Source organism: Chiloscyllium plagiosum, chromosome 1, assembly GCF_004010195.1.
Source record: "Chiloscyllium plagiosum isolate BGI_BamShark_2017 chromosome 1, ASM401019v2, whole genome shotgun sequence".
In the NCBI taxonomy this organism is placed as follows: domain Eukaryota; kingdom Metazoa; phylum Chordata; class Chondrichthyes; order Orectolobiformes; family Hemiscylliidae; genus Chiloscyllium; species Chiloscyllium plagiosum.
Window position 1 is genome coordinate 4,057,152 of NC_057710.1, and position 22,975 is coordinate 4,080,126.

The window sequence follows — 22,975 nt, forward strand, 5'->3', positions numbered from 1 at the left end:
GCCAATATTGAGCTCCATTAGAAATGGGTGATTGGTTCTGATTTGGACACTGCTAAGCAACTTAACTGTTCCAAACTCGCTGTAGGTGGACTTTCCATGATGTGCACTCTCCTGGATACTCCCTCTATGAGTTCTCTTACTCAACTTAGGCCTACTGGGACTCTTCTGCTGCCCTGAGTACGCATACTGGCGGCAACTACAATGCTTTCTGGACCAAAACTGAAGAAAGTTTGGCCAAGGCTTGGCTTTGTTTTGGGGTTTTGCTGCAGGCTGACGATAGTCTCTCTGTTCAGGATATATTCTGAGTGAGGCTATGCAATTGCCTTTACCCAGTTTTGTCCGCAAGCTCAGTCTGCCTGGCAAAAGTGTCCACTTCCATCAGTATACCTTGCAACTTATATGCTTCACTGATAGAGCCAGTTGTCGTGCCTGTTTGAAGTCCAGTTGGGCTTCAACCTGTAAGTGATTTTGCATGGTTACATCATTCATCTCACACAACAAACAGTCTCTCAGGCATCTCATTAAGGGTTGAACCAAAGTCGCATGCCTCTGCTAGTAGTCTTAACCTAGTCAAAAATCCTAATATGGATTCCCCAGTTCTCGAATTGCCGAGTAAAACTTATAGCATCTCAGAATTAGAGAAGGCTTGGGGGGCCTAATGTTCCGTGACTAAATTTATCAACTCTTGAAAGGTTTTAGTATCCGGTGCCTCAGGGAAAATCAGACTTCAAATAACCACAAAAGCTGCAGGTCCACAAGCTGCCAGGAAAATTACTCATTGCTTTTCAGCTGCCCAAATGTCATTTATCTTGAAAAAATAATGCATTCTTTCCAAAAACTGGGCCCAATCTTCCACGGCAGAATCGAACGAATCAAGCTTACTAAGATAAGGCACGATAACAGAAATGCTTACCCCAAAGCCAACTATTGTGAGCGAATTTCTTCAGGACCATGCTTTTCACTCGAAACCACTAACATAACTCCACAGAGGCCAGTACCCATCACCAAGACTCCTTTTTTTTACATGTGGAGAGTCCTTGACACTGATCACAGAGTGAACACCATTTTTAACACTCCTGTTTATATCTGTCAACCAGGGCTCCTGACTGGACCAGGTTAACAGCCCCAATCAGGGAACTTATATTCTATGAAGTCCACTTGGCTGACCTTGTTCCAATTCCTACAAATAACTGGACACTTCAAAGTACCAATGAGATTAAACAAAGTCAACATGATTCTATTAAATGGAAATTGTGTTTGACAAGCTTATTGGAATTTTTCTTTGAGGTCGTTTAGTATTAGAACATTTGTGGGAGAAGCCATGGATGTTTTGTATTTGGATTTTAAGAAAGCTTATGATAAAGTCCCATGTAAAAATTGTCACGCAAAATCAAAGCATGTGGTAATGCTGGCATGGATTGAGATTTGATCAGCAGGCAGGAAACAGAAGGTAGGAATAAGTAGGTCATTGTTTGGAGTGGAATGTGGTGAGAAGTGGGGTATCTCAGGGATCAGAGCTTTGTGGCCTATCTGTTCATTATATATTAACAATTTGAAAGAGGGAATCAAGTGTAATATTTCCAAGTTTTTTGACCACGCATAACTAGGTAGAGTGAAAGTGGTAAGGAACATGTAAAGAAGCTTCAGGATGACATAAATAAATTGAATGAGTGAGCAAATGCATGGTAAATTCAGTATAATGTGGATAAATGGAAGTTGTCCACTTCAGTAGGAAAAATAGAATGGGTTGAGGATTACTGTAGGGTGGAGGTGCAGGGGCCAAACACCTCAGCAGTGGCATCTGGTATGTGGTATGTGGTAGGCACCCTCTGGCTGGGTGCCTACTGGCACCACCATGTTTCCTTTTGAGGAAGAGGCACCTGGAGCGAGGTCAAGGTCCTTCCTTTCCTTGCGGTTTATGCTGAGCATCAATAGCTAGAATGTTGGAGTGCGGGTCTGTGCCATATCTCGGAAACATTGAGACTATATGTCTGTGCCACCCAACAATCTGCCTATACAGACAGCCAGATGTATACATGCTGGAGCCAGCATGGTGCAGAGTGTGTTGGTAGATTCCTTCCAATCTTTGACCCGAGGGGAACATTTAGGAGACAGTGACCATTGTATCTTAAGGTTCAGGACTGTGGTGGAGAATGACGTGTAATAATCTATGTAAGAAAATTAAACTGGCAGACAACTGACTTCAATGCAGCAACAACAGAGCTGGGCAGGATTGACTGGAACAAGAGCTTGGCAAGAAAAACGGTAAATGAACAATGGGTCACCTTCAAAGAGCAGATGGTTTGGATACAGTTGATGTAGACTTCCTCAAATGAGAAAGGTACAACAAACAAATCCAAAGTTCCCTGGTTGACAGGGGAAGTACGTGGGCGGCACGGTGGCACAGTGGTTAGCACTGCTGCCTCACAGCGCCAGAGACCCGGGTTCAATTCCCGACTCAGGCGACTGACTGTGTGGAGTTTGCACATTCTCCCCGTGTCTGCGTGGGTTTCCTCCAGGTGCTCCGGTTTCCTCCCACAGTCCAAAGATGTGCACGTCAGGTGAATTGGCCATGCCAAATTGCCCGTCGTGTTAGGTAAAGGGGTAAATGTACGGGAATGGGTGGGTTACGCTTCGGTGGGCCGGTGTGGACTTGTTGGGCCGAAGGGCCTGTTTCCACACTGTAAGTAATCTAATCTAATCTAATAGCAGAAGGAAAAGTGTGTTTTTGACAGATGTAAGGCAGAAGATACAAATGAAAAGCAAGAGGAAAACCAGAGGCTTAGAGGGTGGGGATCAGTATATTCTGCAGGGATAGGTGTTTTGGCCCCACCTGTTCATTATACATCAACAACGTGGATGAGGAAATCAATTATAATATTTCCAAACTTGTTGACCATACATAACAGCCCCCCTCTCACTTTAAACCTACGCCCCCGATTATTTGACATTTCCACCATAGGAAAAAAACCTCCGACTATCCACCCCATCCATGCCTCCTCATAATTTTATATACATCCATCAGGCGCTCGAGTAAAAACAATCCAATCCGTCCAATCTCATTATATCTAATATACTCCAATCCTCATTCCTGAAGAAGGGCTTATGCCCGAAACGTCGATTCTCCTGTTCCTTGGATGCTGCCTGAGCTGCTGTGCTTTTCCAGCAACACATTTTGAGCTATACTCCAATCCAGGCAACATCCTGGTAAACCTCTATTGCACCATCTCTGAAGCCTCCATATCCTTCCTATAGTGTGGTACCAGAAGTGCACACACCAAATGTGACCTCACTAAAGTCTAACAGAGCTCCAACATGACTTGCTAACTTTTATACTCAATGCCATGATTGATGAAGGCAAGCATGCCATATACCTTCTTTATCATCTTATATCTTTTGTGGACTCTTTATGTCCACTTCACAATTCATTTTCCCAACTGTCTTTGTGCCATTAGCAAATTTAGCTGCCACATCTTTGGTCCCTTCATCCAGATCATTTCTATAAATTGTAAACAGTTGAGACCCCGTCACTGACCCCTGTGACACACCACTTATGACATCCTGCCAGCCTGAAAAAGACCCTTTTATTCCTACTCTCTGCTTCCAGTAGCCAACTAAACTTCTATCCATGTTAATAGCTACCCCCAACACTTTGAGCGTTTTTATTGCACATTGACCTTTGATGTGGCACTTTATCAAATGTCTTTAAGTGCAGTAAGTTACTGATACCCCTTTATCCACATCACAAATTATCACATGGCGTGTGTGTATGTGTTCATTCGGATGTTGAGAACATTTTATGCACTGGGGCCAAGAGAAATTTTCAAGCCTGAGCTTGAGAGTAGGCAAGGATATGGTGAAAAGCTGAGTGAATGAAGTTGAAATAAAAATGACTAATATTGCAATTAAATGGCAGGGCAAATGGAGGCAATGAATGGACTGCTCCTTCATTTTACAAACAGGTATACTGAGGTATTTCTTACTATTCCAAGTTTCACGAAGCCATTTCCCCTGGGTCTATTGGTTAAATATTACAGGGCTGTGTGTTCCCTCTCCCTAACTAAAAAAGTTGACTGGTATCCCATGCCATTTTAACCTCAGGAAAATGTTAATTGGCTCAGAGTATGACTTCAGTGTTTTGATGAGGAAGTGCCACATTAGACAGCAACTCTGTATTTCCAGCAGCAATGGTCTGAGTACTGGCCACAGCTGAGAATACAATGTTCCCGAATTAGCAGAGGTTACAGAGGTTGGATGTCAAATAAGCATGGGGTATTTTTGTTCATTATTCTTTGATGGAGTGGGTTTCCTTGGCAAGTCTCAGTAATGAAGGTGTGATAGTGACAAGGAGAAAGGTTTGAGAGAAGCTGAATATAGGGTGGATCGGGAGTGGTTAAGGTTAACAGGGACGAGAGATGGAGTTACTGTTATGAGCACAGGCACGCTGAAAGGCTAGCCAAGTTCGGTACCCATAGGGATGGCCTCAACCGGGACCTTGGGTTCATGTCACACTACAGGTGACCCCATTGCACTATACACATACATAGACACTTCTATAACCCCACCCCCCCCCACACACACACACACAGACGCACACACAAACACACACGCATGCACACATACGTTTGTGGGGTGAATTTATACTTGCAGAGTTACATTGTCCTTTGCTTAAAAACTGCATGGATCCATGTAAGATTCTGTTAATTCATTTTTTAGATTAGAATCAGTCTAAACATTATGTCACAGACAGCAGCACACAGGGAGCTAACACCTTCAATACATCTAGGCTGACACCAATTGTTAAAATTCACCTGAGTGTGTAACTTTTTAAAAAAAAGTTTTACAATTTACATATGAAAGAAGTGAAACTAACGTGATCATTCTAACAGATGAAAGACTTAACAATCAAGGTATTTTTCAATGTATAATTTCAGTTACATCACACTGTAAACTTCTGCTATAAATTCTGTGTCTTACAATCGTGTACTCCACAACCACCTGATGAAGGAGCAGCGCTCCGAAAGCTAGTGCTTCCAATTAAACCTGTTGGACTATAACCTGGTGTTGTGTGATTTTTAACTTTGTACAACCCAGTCCAACACTGGCATCTCCAAATCATGAACCCTAAAGGAGATTCCTCCAACTATGCCTGAAATCACACCTCCCCTAATAAAAGCTGCTGGGCTACCCACTGGGTGGAAGCTTACCTTTATCATGGTGGTGGAACTGAGGATGAGGCAATCAAGTGACCATGAATTGGGAGATAAGATGGAGCAGGCAAGACGGTCCTATGTTGCATTTTAGGATGCCTTCACTATCAATCACGCCATCACTAGAATGTAAAATCTAGGGGCATGCTGCAGACAATCAGCAGATGAAGAGAAATAATTCTTAATTTTCTATTCAATACTTTCTAAATTGCTCGAGGATGTGGAAAGCATTTATTGGCAATTATTAATTAGCTCGAGGGCATTAGGAATCAGCAACATAGAGAACTGGAGTCACCTGCAGCTATAACTAGGTAGAACATTCTCTTTCACTAACGACATTAGCGAACCATTGAGTTTTTGCCACAACCCAGCAATTTCTATAGTCATTCTTTGGTACCAGGTTTACAGAACTAAGGGAATCCTTTGGTGAATTTTGAGCTCCTCCAGCATATTTGGTGATCATTCCAAATTCTCGATGTTAGCATCTTGCTACCAGGTGGTGATGACAGTACAGGGGGCAGATTGTATGGGACACAGTTCCTGACATACTTCTCTGCAAATCAAAGTGAAAAAAAAGACACAGCTGCACAGCTGAAAGAGATTAAAGCCAGAGGCTGCCATGAACAAAAGTATTGCTCACATCTGCAAGGATTGCAGGGCGGAGGCAGGATGATGTTGGGGGATGGGTGTCATATTTGAGGACAAACAGAATTTCAGCATTAGTTTCAAATCACACTGCAAAGGACTGCTCCTCATAATCTGATCTGGAGAGAACGGTCCTCATCACAGAAGAAGGCTAACCCATCAGCTGTATTATAAAAGGGTCCAGGCTTGTAGTATTAAATGCAGCAATTATGTATGATAAAACACTTCAAGATAATAAGGAATGCAGAACTCCCAAATCTCTCTTTAAATGGGTTAGGTGTGCACAATTGAAGACTGCATTTCTGTTGCTGAACTCAAAAGGATTTTTTCCCCCACAATATTTGGCTGTTGCAGCATCCAAAGAAAGCTAAATGTGTTTCATGTTAATAGTGTAGAAGAAACCCAATAAGTCAAGCAGCATCGGTGGAGACAGAAACAGTTCATGTTTCAAACTGAATATGACTCTTCTTCAAAACACTTCTTCAGTACTAACTCTGTTTCTATCACCACAGATGCTGCCAGTCTTGCAGAGCTTCCCTAGCATGTTCTGTTTTTATTACAGATCTCCAGCACTGCAGAAATTTGCTTTTATTTGGCTTGCCAACACAGGTTAAAAATATAGTCCACAAGGTGTCATCTCGCCTAAGAATCTTGTGTGCTTCAATGAGGTCTCCTCTCATTCTTCTAAACTCCAAACAGGGCAAGTCCAATCTGCTCAAATTGTACTCATAAGATCCCTCCCATACTCAAAATCAACCTACTGAACTTTCTCTAGACTGCCCCCAACTCCAGTATAACTTTTCTTAGATAAATGTACTAAAGTGCTCACAGTATTCCAGTTATGTTTGACGAGTGCCTTGTGTAGCTGTGGCAAAACCTCCCTATTTTTATATTCCATATCCTTTGAAATAAACATCAATATTCCATCTGCATTCCTTATTACCTGCTGAACTTAAATGCTACCTTTTTGTGATATGCATGAGAACTCCCAAATCTCTCTTTTCTGCAGCCTTTCTGCATTTAAATAATATTCAGCTCCTCTATTCATCCTGACAAAGAGCACAACCTTACTGTAAACCTGGGTCCTGAAAATTATGGCATTTTTGGAAACTCCAGCACAATCCTGGCAATGCAGGCACAAGTATTAAACCTACGTGTTCCTTTTTAGATGCTGTTTTCCTTATTTTTAGTTCAGATTATAGCATATCATTATTGATGATTGTCTTCATTTTAATAAAGTAGGGCTGGAATTTTGCACTGGGCTTCAGACATCAGCAGAAGCCAGAACATGAATAAACAAGACAGAGGGTGGTGGTGGTGGAGGGTTGTTTTTCAGACTGGAGGCCTGTGACCAGTGGAATGCCACAAGGATCGGTGCTGAGTCTTTTCGTCATTTATATAAATGATTTGGATGTGAGCATAAGAGGTATAGTTAGGAAGTTTGCAGATAACACCAAAATTGGAGTTGTAGTGGACAACGAAGAAGGTTGCCTCGGATTACAACGGGATCTTGACCAGATGGGCCAATGGGCTGAGAAGTGGTAGATGGAGATTAATTCAGATAAGTGTGAGGTGCTGCATTTTGGGAAAGCAAATCTTAGCAGGACTTATACATTTAATGGCAAGGTCCTAGGGAGTGTTGCTGAACAAAGAGACCTTGGAGTACAGGTTCATAGCTCCTTGAAAGTGGAGTCGCAGGTAGATAGGATAGTGAAGAAGGCGTTTGATATGCTTTCCTTTATTGGTCAGAAGTTGGGAGGTTATGTTGCGGCCGTACAGGATATTGGTGAAGCCACTTTTGGAATACTGCATGCAATTCTGGTCTCCTTCCTATTGGAAAGATGTTATGAAACTTGAAAGGGTTCAGAAAAGATTTACAAGGATGTTGCCAGGGTTGGAGGATTTGAACTATAGGGAGAGGCTGAGGGTTGACCTTATAGAGGTTTACAAAATCATGAGGAGCATGGATAGGATAAATAGACAAAGTCTTTTCCCTGGGTTGGGGGAGTCCAGAACTAGACGGCATAGGTTTAGGGTGAGAGGGGAAAGATGTTGTGGTTCTGTTCGCCGAGCTGGAAATTTTTGTTGCAAACGTTTCGTCCCGTGTCTAGGTGACATTCTCAGTGCTTGGCAGCCTCCTGTGAAGCGCTTCTATGGTGTTTCCTCCGGCATTTATAGTGGCCTGTCCCTGCCGCTTCCGGTTGTCAGTTTCAGCTGTCCGCTGTAGTGGCCGGTATATTGGGTCCAGGTCGATGTGTTTGTTGATGGAGTTTGTGGATGAGTGCCATGCTTCTAGGAATTCCCTGGCTGTTCTTTGTTTGGCTTGCCCTATAATGGTAGTGTTGTCCCAGTCGAATTCATGTTGCTTGTCGTCTGCGTGTGTGGCTACTAAGGATAGCTGGTCGTGGCGTTTCGTGGCTAGTTGATGTTCATGGATGCGGATCGTTAGCTGTCTTCCTGTTTGTCCTATATAGTGTTTTGTGCAGTCCTTGCATGGGATTTTGTACACTACATTAGTTTAGGGGAAAGATATAGAAGACACCTAAGGGGCAACTTTTTCATGCAGAGGATGGTACATTAATGGAATGTGCTGCCAGAGGAAGTGGTGGAGGCTGGTACAATTGCAACATTTAAAAGGCATTTGGATGGGTATATGAACAGGAAGGGTTTGAAAGGATATTGGCCACGTGCTGGCAGGACTAGACTGGGTTGGGATATTGGCCAGGACTAGACTGGGTTGGGATAACTGGTCAGCGTGGACAAGTTGGACCGAAGGGTCTGTTTCCGTGCTGTACATCTCTATGACTCTATGTCATAGCGTTGTACAACATGGAAACAGACGTCAATCCAACTTGCCCATGTCGACCAGCATTTCACCCATATCCCTCTGAGCCCTTCCTATTCACGCACCTATCCAGATGTCTTTTAAATTTTGTAATTGTATCAGTATCCAACAGGTCTTCTGGCAGCTCATTTCATACAAGAACCACCCTCTGTGTGAAAACGCCTCTCGGGTCCGTTTTAAATCTTGTCCAGAACCTCCATGAATCAAACTTATTGATATCAGTCTTATAATGCTTCAAGATGTCTGTAACCCCCTCTGAGATCATTACCCTATGCTGATTCTGGATTTTGTGCATACTGAATTTTCTTTCTTCCATTGTGGCAGTTATACTCTCAGCTGCTAAGGGCTACAGCTGTCTAGGCCCTAACCTTCACAAATATCTCTCATTTTCTCTTCATTAAAATGCGTTCCAAAGCCTTGTGACTCTAATATACTTGATCAATTGTGTTAACATTTCCATATGTGGTGCAATGTCACATTTTGTTTGATAATGCTATGTGAAGTACTTTGGACTTTTCAAATATTAAATACACTATATGAATGCAAGTTGTCTTTAAAACTTTAGAAAGCAGAGCCAATGTAGAAATTAATGATACTGTGATCACTATTTGTTGAATACTTACTAACATGCTCCACTTACGCCACTTCGTTCCCCGGAATTAAAGAAATAACGTGCATTTCTGTAACACCTTTCAAGACAATATGCCCTCAAGGGCTTAATAGCCAAAGAAGTAGATTTGAAGAGAAGTTATTGTTGTAATGTGAAGAGATAAATATAGACATAAAGAGGGCAAGACAAACAAATGCAGATGGAGCTCTGCAAGATCACAGCACGTAGAGAAAATGGTAAATTAGACATTCAAAATGATAGCAAGTGGGCAATTAATTGGAACGGGGTACACAGGAAGTGAGGGGAGATAAAGAAAGGGAAGGATAAAGTGTTGTTATGTGGTTTCTTGGGATGAAGGACATAATGCTTCCACTCCAATTTGGTATGTTCTGAAATGGCTGAGAAATCCAATGTGCAATCTGCAGACCCTGCACATGCAGCGTTTAGAGAATCAGGTAGTTAAGTTGACCAAAGAGTCTGTTTCCGTGCTGTACATCTCTATGAGCCTATGTTCTCTCCAAATCCTCAACTTCACTTCTTTCCATTCCAAATGAAGTCTCTTGATGTGAACAAATGAATCTTCTCCATTTTGGCTGATCACATGCCAGGGTCTTGCATGAGTCACAGAGGGTGGTTGTACTTTTCAGGGATGTTTTGAGGACACTGGTGAAGCTGTTATTCTGGGAGTATCTTTCTCTCACTGCATTCTGAGTCAAGCAGTTCTTTCAGGAGTCTGGAGTCAGGAACCCAAATGAAGTGCCCTGACTAGTGGAGATAGTTTTGAGTGATTGTGAGTCATTAGTTTGTGAGAGAATGCTGCTGGTGGACAACTTTTCTTCTCCATAAGACCATAAGATATACGAGTAGAATTAGGCCATTTGGTCCAGTGACTCTGCTCTATTATTCTATCATGCAGAACCTCTGTCTCAAAAATATTCAATGACTTGGCCTCCACAGCCCTCTGTAGCAATGAGTTTCACAGATTGACCAGCCTTGGCTGAAGAAATTCCTCCTCATCTCAGTTCTAAATGGTTGTCCACTCACTCTGAGGCTGTGCCCTTGGGTCCTAGTCTCTCCTACCAGTGGAGACATCTTCTCCACGTCCACTCTATCTCGGCTTCTCAGTGTTCTGTAAGTTTCAATCAGATCTCCCCTCATCCTTCTGAACAAGTACAAGTACACACCTAGATTCCACAACTGTTCCTCATATGACAACTGAATTGAATCGAATTGAATTTTTTTGTCACGTGTACCGAGGCACAGTGTAAAGCTTTGTACTGTGAACAATACAGGCAGATCACAGAGTTAAGTAGCATGGATAGTAAATAATAGGTAAACAGCAGCAAAAACAAAAACACAGGCACAGGCAAATGTTAAGAGTTTGTGAGTCCATTCAGTATTCTAACAACAGTAGGGTACAAACTGTTTTGAACCCGGCTGGTGCATGTGTTCAGGCTTCTGTACCTTCTCCCTGATGGTAGAGGTTGTAGAAAAACATTGCCAGGGTGGGATGTGCAAGCCCTTCATCCCCAGGATTGTTCTTGTAAACGAAGCCCTGCCATGCCAACTCATCCTACCTTTGATACAGGGCACAAAATTGTTCACAATATTTCAAATATGGTCTGAGCAGAGCCTTATATAGCCTCAGCAGTACATCTCTGCTCTTGAATTCTAGCCCTTTTGAAATGAATGCTAACACTGAATTTGCCTTCCTAAATGTCCAGGGTTTGTGACTGGATTTGTAGGATTCTGTGAAGGGACCTCTGGTGGTGCTTCTCCATTGCTGACAGATGTTTTCTGTAGATTGTCCGAGTCTCTGAAGTATATGGGGACTTGAGGGGATGATGGAGGAGGTGATTAATTTTGTGATCTCCGACTATACAAGGAATAACATCAACTGTCATTCATGAAAGACTGTGACTCTGTCAACCGTAAAAGCTTATGCTCCTGAAATGTGGCTACCTTCAGAAATTTGTCAATATTCTCTGCCTATTCTTCGATGATACGTAAGCCATGATCCTCACCATTAGAATGAGCGCAAACACTAGCTCAGTGAAATCTGGGGCCAAATAAGGCTGTGTCATTTCATTAACCTCTTCTGAAATTTCCTCACTGTAACGGTACCCTGCCTCCACTAAATTTCCCACAGGCATCCAACCTACACAACTTTCAATCCAAACCCAAACTATTTCAACTTCAGTCAATGAGCTCTGGAATTTGGCTGATTCTTGTGTAAGTGCACTCTCAAGTACTGAACTTCAGCTCATTGTCGACATCTTCTCCAAACTTTATGAGAAAATGGGCCTTTTTGTGATGAAGCTTCATAATTTATTACTATTATTATTGAGACTTGAATTCTAAAATGGGGGAGAAATAGATTTCATTTTTGGCAATATCTGCTAACACGTGCAAAGGTGAGCAATTGCACATGTGCACGGATCTGGAAATATGCATAAGCATGATTCCAGCCTGGCTGCATCATCATGTCAGGTTAACATATAAAGCCATACACAAAGGCTGCACTGAGCGTGTGCTCAGAGAAAGCGTGATTTTAAAACAGCATTCAATTGTCGGGAGTGAGGAAATGGAATGGGGCTGGGGGAAATGGGGAGGTGGGATGGGGGTATTGTGGTGGTGGAAGGAGAGGAGTGGGACGTGGAAACGATTGAGGATGTGGGATGGGAGGGGATTGAGGGCGCACAAGGTGAGTAGAGTGGTGAGGAAGTGAGGGGGAGTGAGGACAGAGTTTGAGTTATAAAGAAAGGTTGGACAGGCTGGGCCTTTTTCCCTGGAATGATGATCCCTGGAATGGTTGGTCTAACATATGAGGAACGGCTGAGGATCCTGGGATTATATTCATTGGAGTTTAGAAGATTAAGGGGAGATCTAACAGAAACTTACAAGATAATACATGGCTTGGAGAGAGTGGACGCTAGAGTGGACTCGATGGGCCGAATGGCCTTACTTCCGCTCCTATGTCTTATGGTCTTATGGTCTTTTTCCATTGGAGCATGGGAGGTTGAGAGGTGACTTTAAAGAAGCTTGTAAAATCATGAGAGGTTAATGGTAAGTGTCTTTTCCTAGGATAGGGCACTTCAAGACTGGAAGCTACATTTTTAAGGTGAGAGGAGAGAGATTTAAAAAAGACATGAGGAGCAATTTTTTTACACAGAGAGTGGTTTATGTGGAATGAAATTCCTGAGGATCTGGGCACAATTATAATATTTAAGACATTTGGATAAGTGTACGAATAGGAAAGATTTGGAGGGAATATGGGCCAGGATCAGGCAGCTGGAATAGTTTAGGATTATGCTTGGCACAGACTGGTTGGACCGAAGGGTCTGTTTCTGTGCTGGATGACTCTATTAGAGGGCTAAAGTGAGGATGTGGGGGAGTGAAGAAATGGGTAGGAGCTCCTCCCCTTCCATCCCATCCTGTGACCCCTCTCTCCTGGCCACACCCCCAAATCCTGCTCTCCACTCCATGTCCCCTGAACCCCGTACCTTGCATTTCCTCACATACCTCAACCTGCTGAAATGCTTCTGCATAAATTTAAACAACACATAGTGTGCATACACTAGTGTCAGTAAACACAGCCGTAGCTTCTTAGTTCCGTGAAGATCAGACCTTTTCGAATAAAGTCAGAACATAATTCTGAAGTCTGAGTTCAAAACAGCACTTACAAGAAGTCATGTAATTCCAGCTGAAAGACCAGCAAATCATCTGGGGAGATGTTTGTTGACTGAATTTTTAAGACTCCAGAGAGAAAGAGAAAGATAGCCAGAAGCAGGGTCATGCAGAAAGAAGTGGTCCATGACAGCACAGGTATTATTATCAGTAATCTATAAACAGTCTGGACTGGAATAAGTTCTATTTTTCTTAGTATGTTCAACTAATGGGCTGGAAAGTTGAATTGAGGGTGAGATGAGATAAGCCACGACTGGAACAGGCTCGAGAAGCTGAATTACCTGCATCTGCTTCGACCTTATATCCTTATGAGCCGAATTAGTAGTTTGTTTCATGATCTCAGGAAGACATATTAACTGAAGAAAATATTATCAAGCAAAGGCTCAGCAGTTTGCCAAAATAAAACCAATTATAGCTAGTCCAGTTGAGCAACATGCTTTAGTGTGGAGATAGGGTGATCTTCACTGAGTTCTGAAGGTCTGTGAAAGGTATTGCTGGGGTAAAAGGGGTTGACTCTTATTTTCTGATGTTTGTAATGGGATGGTTCCAGTAATCCTTGTATATTATTGTTTAGTTCATGGTTTTATTTTGTATAATTTTTTTTTGTTGAAAATGCCAGGTTTCGCTCTAGAATCTGAACTTGTACAGTATTACCACTGAATAGGGACATTATACTTTTACTAAAGACCAAATAAACTAATGTAATCGTCTAACCAGCTCTCACAGCACAACATCTCCCCCCAGTGATTAAGATCAATGGTGAAATTCTAGAAAATATGGACCAGATCTTGGGAGCTCCTCTCAACAAAGGCAGACGTCAACAATAAACCAAACGGTTATATAGAAGCAAATGAGAAAATACTGAAAGGCTGACATAGGGAATGCAAGATTGTCTAAAAAGGGTTGCAGGGACAAAAGTGAAAGCAATCAGGGAGATTAAAAAATGCTCATTTTCAGCATTCTTTTCAGATGATAATACAAGTCTTACGTACCTACAGCAGGAAATGGCACAAAACGCTGGATGAGTGAGCGGGTTGCTGGGTTAAATCTGTTGGCTCTCTTGATGAAAAGATTCAGGCCTACCTTAAATAAAAGTGGAATGAAAGCATCAGACAGTCCTTAATTTTATCAGATAAATTAAAGTTTTTCATTTCAGCCTCATAATTTGCAAGCAGAAAAATCCACTTCCCTGACAAGATATGGAAGAGAAGTATTTGCCTTAAAGTTATAATGCAGGATACGAAAAAGCAGGCGATCATAAACTGGTAAGCAGTCATTCACCTTGATTTTAAAATCTGTAATTTGGTTGTAAGGTTACAATGGGCAAGGAAAAGAGGGAGGGAGTTGGAGAAACTCGACAGTTGAATACTGGGAGCTCAGCAAGAGTAGGAGCTAATGTAATAAAGCTTCATTTCAACAGATAGGGATGGTGAGGAAGAAAAGAAGGACTAGGTATTTGGAGATTTGGAGGAACACCAACTATAACAATTTAATGATTACAGCTGATGGTACTATTAGACAAATCAGATCTGAAAATGATACCTGGCTTGAATGATCATTATTTTTGTTTTAATTAGTTAACATGCGGTTGTACAGTATGAAACAATTTCACACTAGGAATGTTTTGTGGACATTGGTAATTTCGAGCTTCGCCCATAACATCCATCCCTGTATATTGTTTGCCTGAGTTTATCTGCACATGTGTGTAGGAGTTTAAGAAGTGGGCAGAGTTCCAGACTACAGATATATGTTAATAATTCATATTTCCATTTGCTTATAGTTAGATCTGACTTATTTATAATAAATTATAGTTCTTGTGAAGTACAGAAACATGGTCAGTGTTTTCTGTTAACCTCAATCCATCAGACAGGAATATCAGGGACTTTTGAGTGATTTGCTTAAATCTTTAACTTTTGTGTTAGCCTCAGGATTAGTTGGGCTTGAGTATCAGCATGTCTTCCTGAGTGGGGCAGCTGAAGAAGAAGTCATTGCTCTCCCTTTGGTGACTGGACAAATAAAAGGAAATCCCAAGCAGCTAAGTACTCTGTCTGAAAATTATCCCCTTGAAAGGAAAAGAAGATAAAACCACCTTCAAAGATGGCTGAAAGGGTAAATCCGCAACTGGTGAGTGAAAATTGAGAAATTGTGTGTCCACACCTGATGTTCTCATCAAAGAGTTAAAACGAACCAGAAAGAAGGTGACACCTGTAATCCAGACTAGTGCCAGAAATGTGCTTCACTGAGATTTTATCTGCCTTCCAAATCCATAATACTTGGAAATTTCTGAAAATATGGTGGAGCCAGGTTTGATTGAGGCATTCAAGAGGACAATGCTTAGTTACTCGGATGGAAATGGTATGCAAGGATATAAGGAAAAGGCAGGAGATTGCCACTAGGTGATAAAATTGGTTCAGGGCAGAATGGGCCAAATGGTGTCCTTTTGCATTGTAACAATTCTGTGATTTGAGTCTTGTCTTAACTTTGTTTGTCTGTTTGTATATGCATTGGGCATTCTGAAAAAAGGGTAGAGTTAAGCTATGGTGAGTTATATGTTTTCCTTTCAAGTACAGAAATCTGGTGAGTGTATTCTTTTGACCTGGGGTTGGCAGCCAGGTAAATTGGATATTTTGGACAGTTTCATTGAATCTTTTCATATCTGTGACAACTCTGGAATTAGTTAGGCCTGTTTTTGGCATACTACTCAATATATTGTGACTATCACTTGAATACTTAGTTAATTCAGAACAGATCTTGGAAGTTTACTAGGTATCTCCTAGGTATCATGAGGTATCATGAGCAGAATCTGTAAACAATGGTCTAACATATCCCACATGGGGTATCATTACCGTCATGCCTGTGGCGAATTTAGTTTATTGAAAAGTGTAAGGGAACATGCCAGGAGAAGTACCAAGCATGTGCACAAAGAGCAGGGCAAATCCGATTTGGCCAACAAATGCCTCATAAGTCTGCTCAGTCATCATCAAAGCAATGGGAGGAGTCATTGACAAGTTATCAAGAAACACTGATTCACTAATAACTATTTGTTTGTTACTTTCATGGACCAATGAGCTACCAGAAAGCTGCAGAGTTCCCAAGCGGAAAATGAGGCACTGTTCTTCCTGTGCTGAGCTTCTCAACACATGTTCTAGGTGAAGCAGTGATTTACATGCATTTCACTCAATCTATTCTACTGTACTTACTGTGCACGATGTGGAGCAAGAGAAAGTGAGGACTGCAGATTCAGGAGATCAGAGTCAAGTGTATGGTACTGGAAAAGCACAATAAGTCAGGCAGCATCCGAGGAGCAGGAGAATTGACATTTTGAGCATAAGCTCTTCATCAAAAATGAGGGTTGTGGGCCAAGGGGCTGAGAGAAAAATGGGAGGGAGATGGAGCTGGGGAAAAGATAGCTGAGAATGCAGTAGGCAGATGAAGGTGGGGGTGAAGGTATAGGTTTGGGAGCAGAGTGGAGCGGATGGGTGGGAAGGAAGAAAGATGGACAGGTAGGACTGTTCATGAGGGCGGTGCCAAGTTGGAGACTTGGGACTAGGATAAGGTTGGGGGGAGGGGAAATGAAATCCATATTGATCCCTCGTGGTTGCAGGGTCTCAAGGCCGAACATGAGGCGTTCTTCCTCCAAGCGTTGGGTGGCAAGGATTTGGCGATGGAGGAGGCCCATGACCTGCATGTCCTTGGTGGAGTGGGAGGGGGAGTTAAAATGTTCAGCCATGGGGCGGTGGAGTTGGTTGGTGTGGGTGTCCCAGAGATGTTCTCTGAAACAATCCGCAAGTTGATGTCCTGTCTCCCCGATGTAGATCACTTCGGGTTCAACGGATACAGTAGATAATGTGTGTGGAAGTATAGGTAAATTTCTGTCAGATGTGGAAAGATCCTTTGGGGCCTTGGACGGAGATGAGGGGGAGGTGTGGGCGCAGGTTTTGCACTTTCTGCGGTGGCAGGGAAAGGTGCCGTGGGTGAGGGGTGGGCTGGTGGGGAGGTTGGATCTGACGCCCCTGATGCGCATGATGTGGTCTCCATGGAAACTGGGTGACCGCTTTGCCGAATACCGAAGTTTTATCTGCAAACATGACCCTGAGCTCCAGTTACCTGCTTCTTCAACACCCCACTGTGTTCCCTGTCCAACATCTCTGTCTTTTGCAGCAGTGCTCCAAAAAAGCTTAGTAAGCTGGAAGAACAGCACCTCATCTTCTGCTTGGGAATCCTGCAGCTTTCAGAACTCAATATTCAATTCAATAACTTTGTCTTGAGCACCTTCTCCCATGTCCTTACCCAACCCCTACACAAGAGGCCTTGTTATCACATGGGCTGCTACCACAAACAACCCATTGTTAACCACTAATAGTCCCTAATATTATTCTTCCAGGTTGACTTTTAACCATTCATTTGTCTGCCTAATTGTTTTTCTTTCTCTCTGGGCTTCATCTCCACCAATCGTTTCCTCCTTCCTCTTCCCCACCCCAACTTTACCATTTATACCAACCTTTTACTGGCTACAACCAGTTGTGAAGAAGGGTCACTGGACCCAAAATATTAATTCTGCTTTCTCTCCACAGATACTTCAAGAGCTGCTGAGGTTTTCCAGCGAATTCTGTTTTTGGTTCTGATTTCCAGCACTGACATTTTTTTTTTATTTAGAAATGAGAGTGTTAACCTGGATTGTGTGTTCAAATCTCTGTTGTGGACTCAAGTCACAGCTTGCTCACTCAAAGAAACTGCAGTACACTGAGGTATTATGGACTCAGTTATGCAAAATCACATAAGGTTGCCTCTCATGATTTCCTCAGACATTAGCACTGAGTTACATTGTTGTATTCTGGAGTTACCCAGACCTATTTTGCCACAGTGACAACGATTCTCTCAGAGTACAACAGGACTTTGATCAGATGGGCAAGTGGGCTGAGGAGTGGCCAATGGAGTTTAATTTAGATATGTGTGAGGTGTTGCATTTTGGTATGGCAAATTGGGACTGGACTTATACACTTAATGTGGGCCCTGCTGAGTGTTGCTAAACAAAGAGACGTATGAGTGCAAGTGCATACTTCCTTGAAAGTGGAGTTGCATGTAGACAGGGTGGTGAAGAAGGCATTTGGCACACATGCCTTCATTGGACAGAACACTGAGTATAGGAATCATGTTGCGGCTGTGCAGGACATTGGTGAAGCTATTTTTAGAATACTGCGTACAATTCTGTTCGTCCTTCTTTAGGAAATACTGTATGTTGTTAAATTTGAGAGGGTGCAGATAAAATTGACAAGGATGTTGTCAGGATTGGAAAATTTGAGTAATAGAGAGAGGTTGAATAGCCTGAGGCTTTTTTCCCTGGAGTGTCAGAGGCTGAAGGGTCACCTTATAGAAATTTATAAAATCCTGAGGAACTGAGGTAGGGTAAATAGCCAACGCCTTTTTCCTCAGGTGCGGGAGTCCAAACTAGAGGCATAGGTTTAAGATGAGAGAGGAAATATTTAAAAGGGATCTGAGGGGTAACTTTATCATGCAGAGGGTGGTGCGTGTATGGAATGAGCTGAAGGTGGAATTGGTGGAGGTAGGTACAATGATAACATGGTATATGAATAGGAAGGGCTTAGATGGATGTGGGCCAAATGCTGGCAAATGGGAGTAGGTCATATTGGGATATCTGGTCAGCGCGGGAGAGATGGACTGAAGGGCATGTTTCTGTGTGGCTCTATGACTCTATATTCTTCGGGCGCTTGTGATTTCAGGTACATGGGTCGGCACGGTGGCACAGTGGTTAGCACTGCTGCCTCACAGCACCGGGTACCCAGGTTCGATTTCAGCCTTGGGTGACTGTCTGTGTGGAATTTGCACATTTTCCCCGTGTCAGCGTGGGTTTTCTCCGGATGCTCCAGTTTCCTCCCACAGTGCAAAGATGTGCAGGTTAGGTGAATTGGTCATACTAAATTGCCCATAGTGTTAGATGCATTAGTGAGAGGGAAATGGGTATGGGTGAGTTACTCCTCAGAGGGTCAGTGTGGACTTGGTGGGCCAAATGGCCTGTTTCCACAGTGTAAGGAATCTAATCTAATCATAAAAGGTGAGGCTGTGCAAAGACACTCAAAGTACAGTTAGATCAATGGTCAGTCACATAATGGCTGTTGCTGTCATGTTGAGCCGTATTCTGGATTAGTGGTGCTGGAAGAGCACAGCAGTTCAGGCAGCATCCAAGGAGCTTCGAAATCGATGTTTCGGGCAAAAGCCCTTCATCAGGAATAAAGGAAGCTTCTTGAATGCTGCCTGAACTGCTGTGCTCTTCCAGCACCACTAATCCAGAATCTGGTTTCCAGCATCTGCAGTCATTGTTTTTACCATGTTGAGCCATAGCTGATTTAACCTTCTAACATTGCAAGAGCAAGCAGTAATACAACAATAGGGAAGATACCTTCCAGTGGGAATGGGTTAAATCATGTTTAATCCATCTCCTGACAGTTTCAAATTGGTGCACAGACAGGCTGAGGAATAAACTATGGCCATTTCAATGACAACCGTGTACTGGCACAACAGCAATCAAAACTGACAAAACAATCTTTTGTGTGTGGCACACCATTCACCTAACACAGAGTGGGTTTTATAGTATTAACTGAAGTAAAAGGTTCCCTGTTGTGTTTTCAGATTGGACTTCTGTCAGACTGTGAGGCTGTGAGCCCCACAGAGGAGATAATTGTGGGTATTGTCACTGGATTAATGATCCAGAGGCCCACACCATTCCTCTGGGCACACCATGGAGCTGGTGGAATTTGAATTCAATAAATAAAAGCACGTTTCCATAAGCATGACCATGGAACCATTGTTGTTTGTCTTCAAAACCTATCTAATTCACTAATATTTTTACTGAAGAAAATCTAACCTCCATGTCTGTTTAGCCTATATGTGACTCCAGACTCAGAACAATGCGTTGATTGCCCTCTGAAATGACCTAGGAAGTTTCTGGTGTGTAACTCGCCTCCTAAGTCCCAAGGTTTATCCACCAATTACAAAGCACAAATGTGGAGTGTGATGGAATACTCTCCATTTGTTTTGGATGAATACAGTTTATAAGCTTGACACCAAGACATTCTCCATTCTGACTTTGAAATATATTGCTGCGCCTTCAATGTTATTCTGCTTTCTGCTGGTTAGGCAATTGTCTATCCAAGCTAATAAATTACCCCAACCCCATATGATCTGACCGTGTCTATTAATCTTTTGTGTGGCATGTTATAAAATTCCTTCTGGAAGTCCAGATATATCTCATTTATCAGATTCTCACTATCCACTTTGCTTGTTATATTTTCAAAGAACCCTAGCAAATTAGTCGAACATGATATACCTTTATAAAACCATGCTGACTCTGATGATTGCACTTTGACTTTCTGAATGTCCTGTTGTTGCTTCCTTAATAATACACTAGCTGGTCTAAAGTTCCCTACTTTCTGCCTCTCTCCCTTTTTGAATAAGGGCCATTATATTAGCATGTTTCCAATTTACTGGAACCTTGACTACATCCAGGGAATCTTTGGACTATTAAAAGCTATCTCTCCACTATCTCTGCTACCACATCCTTTGAGACTCTAGGATGTAGGCCATTAGACTCCGAGAACTTGTCTGCCTTCAATTCCAAAGATTTGCTCAGTAGTAAAGGCAAGTCAATATTAAGGAGGAAGTGCTGGGTATCTTGAAAAACATTAAGGTTGATAAGTCCCCGGGGCCTGATGGCATCTATCCCACGATACTGAAGGAAGCAAGGCAGGAGATTGCTGGGGCCTTGACATAGATCTTTCAATCATTTTTAGCAACAGACTAAGTTCCAGAAGACTGGAGAACTGCCAATATTCTTCCTTCGTTCAAGAAGAACAACAGTGGTGATCCAAGAATTATAAGCCGGTGATACATCAGTGGTAGGGAAATTAGTGGAGAAGATTCTTTGGGACTATACTTTAGTTGGGAGAAATTGAATTCTCCTTAAAACATCTGCTACCACTCATCAACTGTCTTACCTTTAACTCATCCTGCCCAATCCACTAGGGCAAAATCTGTCATTATGCCTATGTAATTGCTTTTCCTTAACTTCAGAATGCAGTATGAGACTCCAGATTTTTGTCCACATACTGAAATTGAAATTCTCACACACTAGAATTCTTTCCTGGGGAATCCTTGCTCTCAGATCAGTAATTAATCTCACCTAATTACATAATACCAAATCCAGAATAATTTGCTACTTGGTTGGTTCCTTGACAGATTGGTCCAAGAAATAACTGATATGATTGAGGTATATGAGATGCTAAAAGGATTGGCAAAGCAGACATAGAGAGGATGCTTTGTATTGTGGGTCAATCAAGAATGAGAGATCATAATTTTAGGTAGGTTTGTAAAACGATGAGGAGAAATTACTCCTCTTAAAGGATCATGAATCTGTGGAATTCACTACCCAGAGTATGGTGGATGCCAGGATATTTAGTAAATTTACGGAGAAGATAAACAGATTTGTAATGGGAATGAGGACTAAAGTGGAGTTGAGACCGAGATGAGATCAGTCATGATCATATTGAACAGCAGGCTTGTGGGGCTGAATTCCCTACTCCTGCTCCTACTTCTTACGTTCTAAGTGGTGAGGATGACGTGAAGAAGGAATATAGACAGGTTAAGCAAATGGGCAAAAACCTGACAGGTGGAGTATGATATGAAAAATGTGAAGTTATACATCTTAGCAGGATGACTAGAAGAGCTGAATATAATTTAAATTAGGAAAGACCACAGAATGCTACACGAAAGAAGGTTTTAGGGATGCCTGTGCATAAATCATAAAAAAAACTGGCATCCAAGTTCAGCTGGTAATAGGGAAGGCAAACGGAATATTGGGCTTTATTTCAAAGGAAATGAAGTATTAAATAGGGAAGAAAGATATATTAGCACTGGAGGTAATCTGGAGAATGTTTACTCAATCCTAGGTAAGGAGGGATTTTCTTATGAGTGGGTTTGGCTTGCACTCATTGATGCTTAGAAAAATGGGAGGAAACCTCAGTGATACATATGAGATTCTTAGGGGACTTTGCAGAGTAAAAAAGGAGGGATTGTTGCCATTTGTGGGACAGTTTAGGATAAGGGGACATAATATCACAGTTAGAGATGTCCTTTAAGACAGAGATAAGGAGGATTTTATTTCTCTCAGAGGGTAATCAATCTGTGGAATTCTTTACTAAAGGAGGCTGTCGACGTTGGGTCCTAAGTATACTCAAGGCCGAGGTAGATTTTATTTTGTAAATATTTTCATTGAAAAGAAAGATTTTAAGTTTTTTTACAAAATTACAAAATAGTGTGACAACTTTATAATATAATAACAATAATAGGAAACAAACTACTACTCTACACCACAAACTGTTGGAACACGAAAAAAACAAAACAAAACCTCTACAAAAACTACAATTCAATAAATAACCATTGAAAAAGAAGAAAAATAAATAAACAAACAAAATAAAATTAAACCAAGTTATAGCAAGGTAACTTAAATTATATTCAATTAAATTACTACACGCAGTGCAATCTCACCGAAGCTCCCCACCACTGGGAGCAATAGTAAGTAAACCCGTATTTGTTCAGGATTCTTCCCCAAAGGGGTCCCCAGACCGACAGACACAACCCTCATGGCTACACAAAGGCCCTAAACATACAGGCAATAAGTCTGCATCAATTTACGAATGAGAGGAACCGTATTGTTAAGAGGAGAGTGTGAAACGGACTGGTAAGCTAGAGGAGATACATGTTAGGAAGGAAGATGTGTTGGACATTTTGAACAACCTGAGGATAGACAAGTCCCCCGGGCCTGATGGGATATATCCGAGGATTATGTGGGAAGCAAGAGAGGAAATTGCAATGATCTTTTCATCTTCACTGTCAACGGGGGTGGTACCAGGGGACTGGAGAGTGGCGAATGTTGTGCCCCTGTTCAAAAAAGGGAATAGAGAT

General features: G+C 42.1%; 1 protein-coding gene across 5 annotated transcripts in view; it reads right to left on the reverse strand.

The window, feature by feature from the left end:
* Window positions 1-22,975, reverse strand: part of LOC122549660 (sideroflexin-5-like) — a 327,471-nt gene that overhangs the window by 131,264 nt on the left and 173,232 nt on the right. For all 5 annotated transcript variants that reach the window (XM_043689683.1, XM_043689593.1, XM_043689511.1 and 2 more), the window contains one exon: window positions 13,990-14,080. In XM_043689683.1, the coding sequence (XP_043545618.1) occupies window positions 13,990-14,080 (91 nt within the window). The remainder of the gene's footprint in view (window positions 1-13,989; window positions 14,081-22,975) is intronic.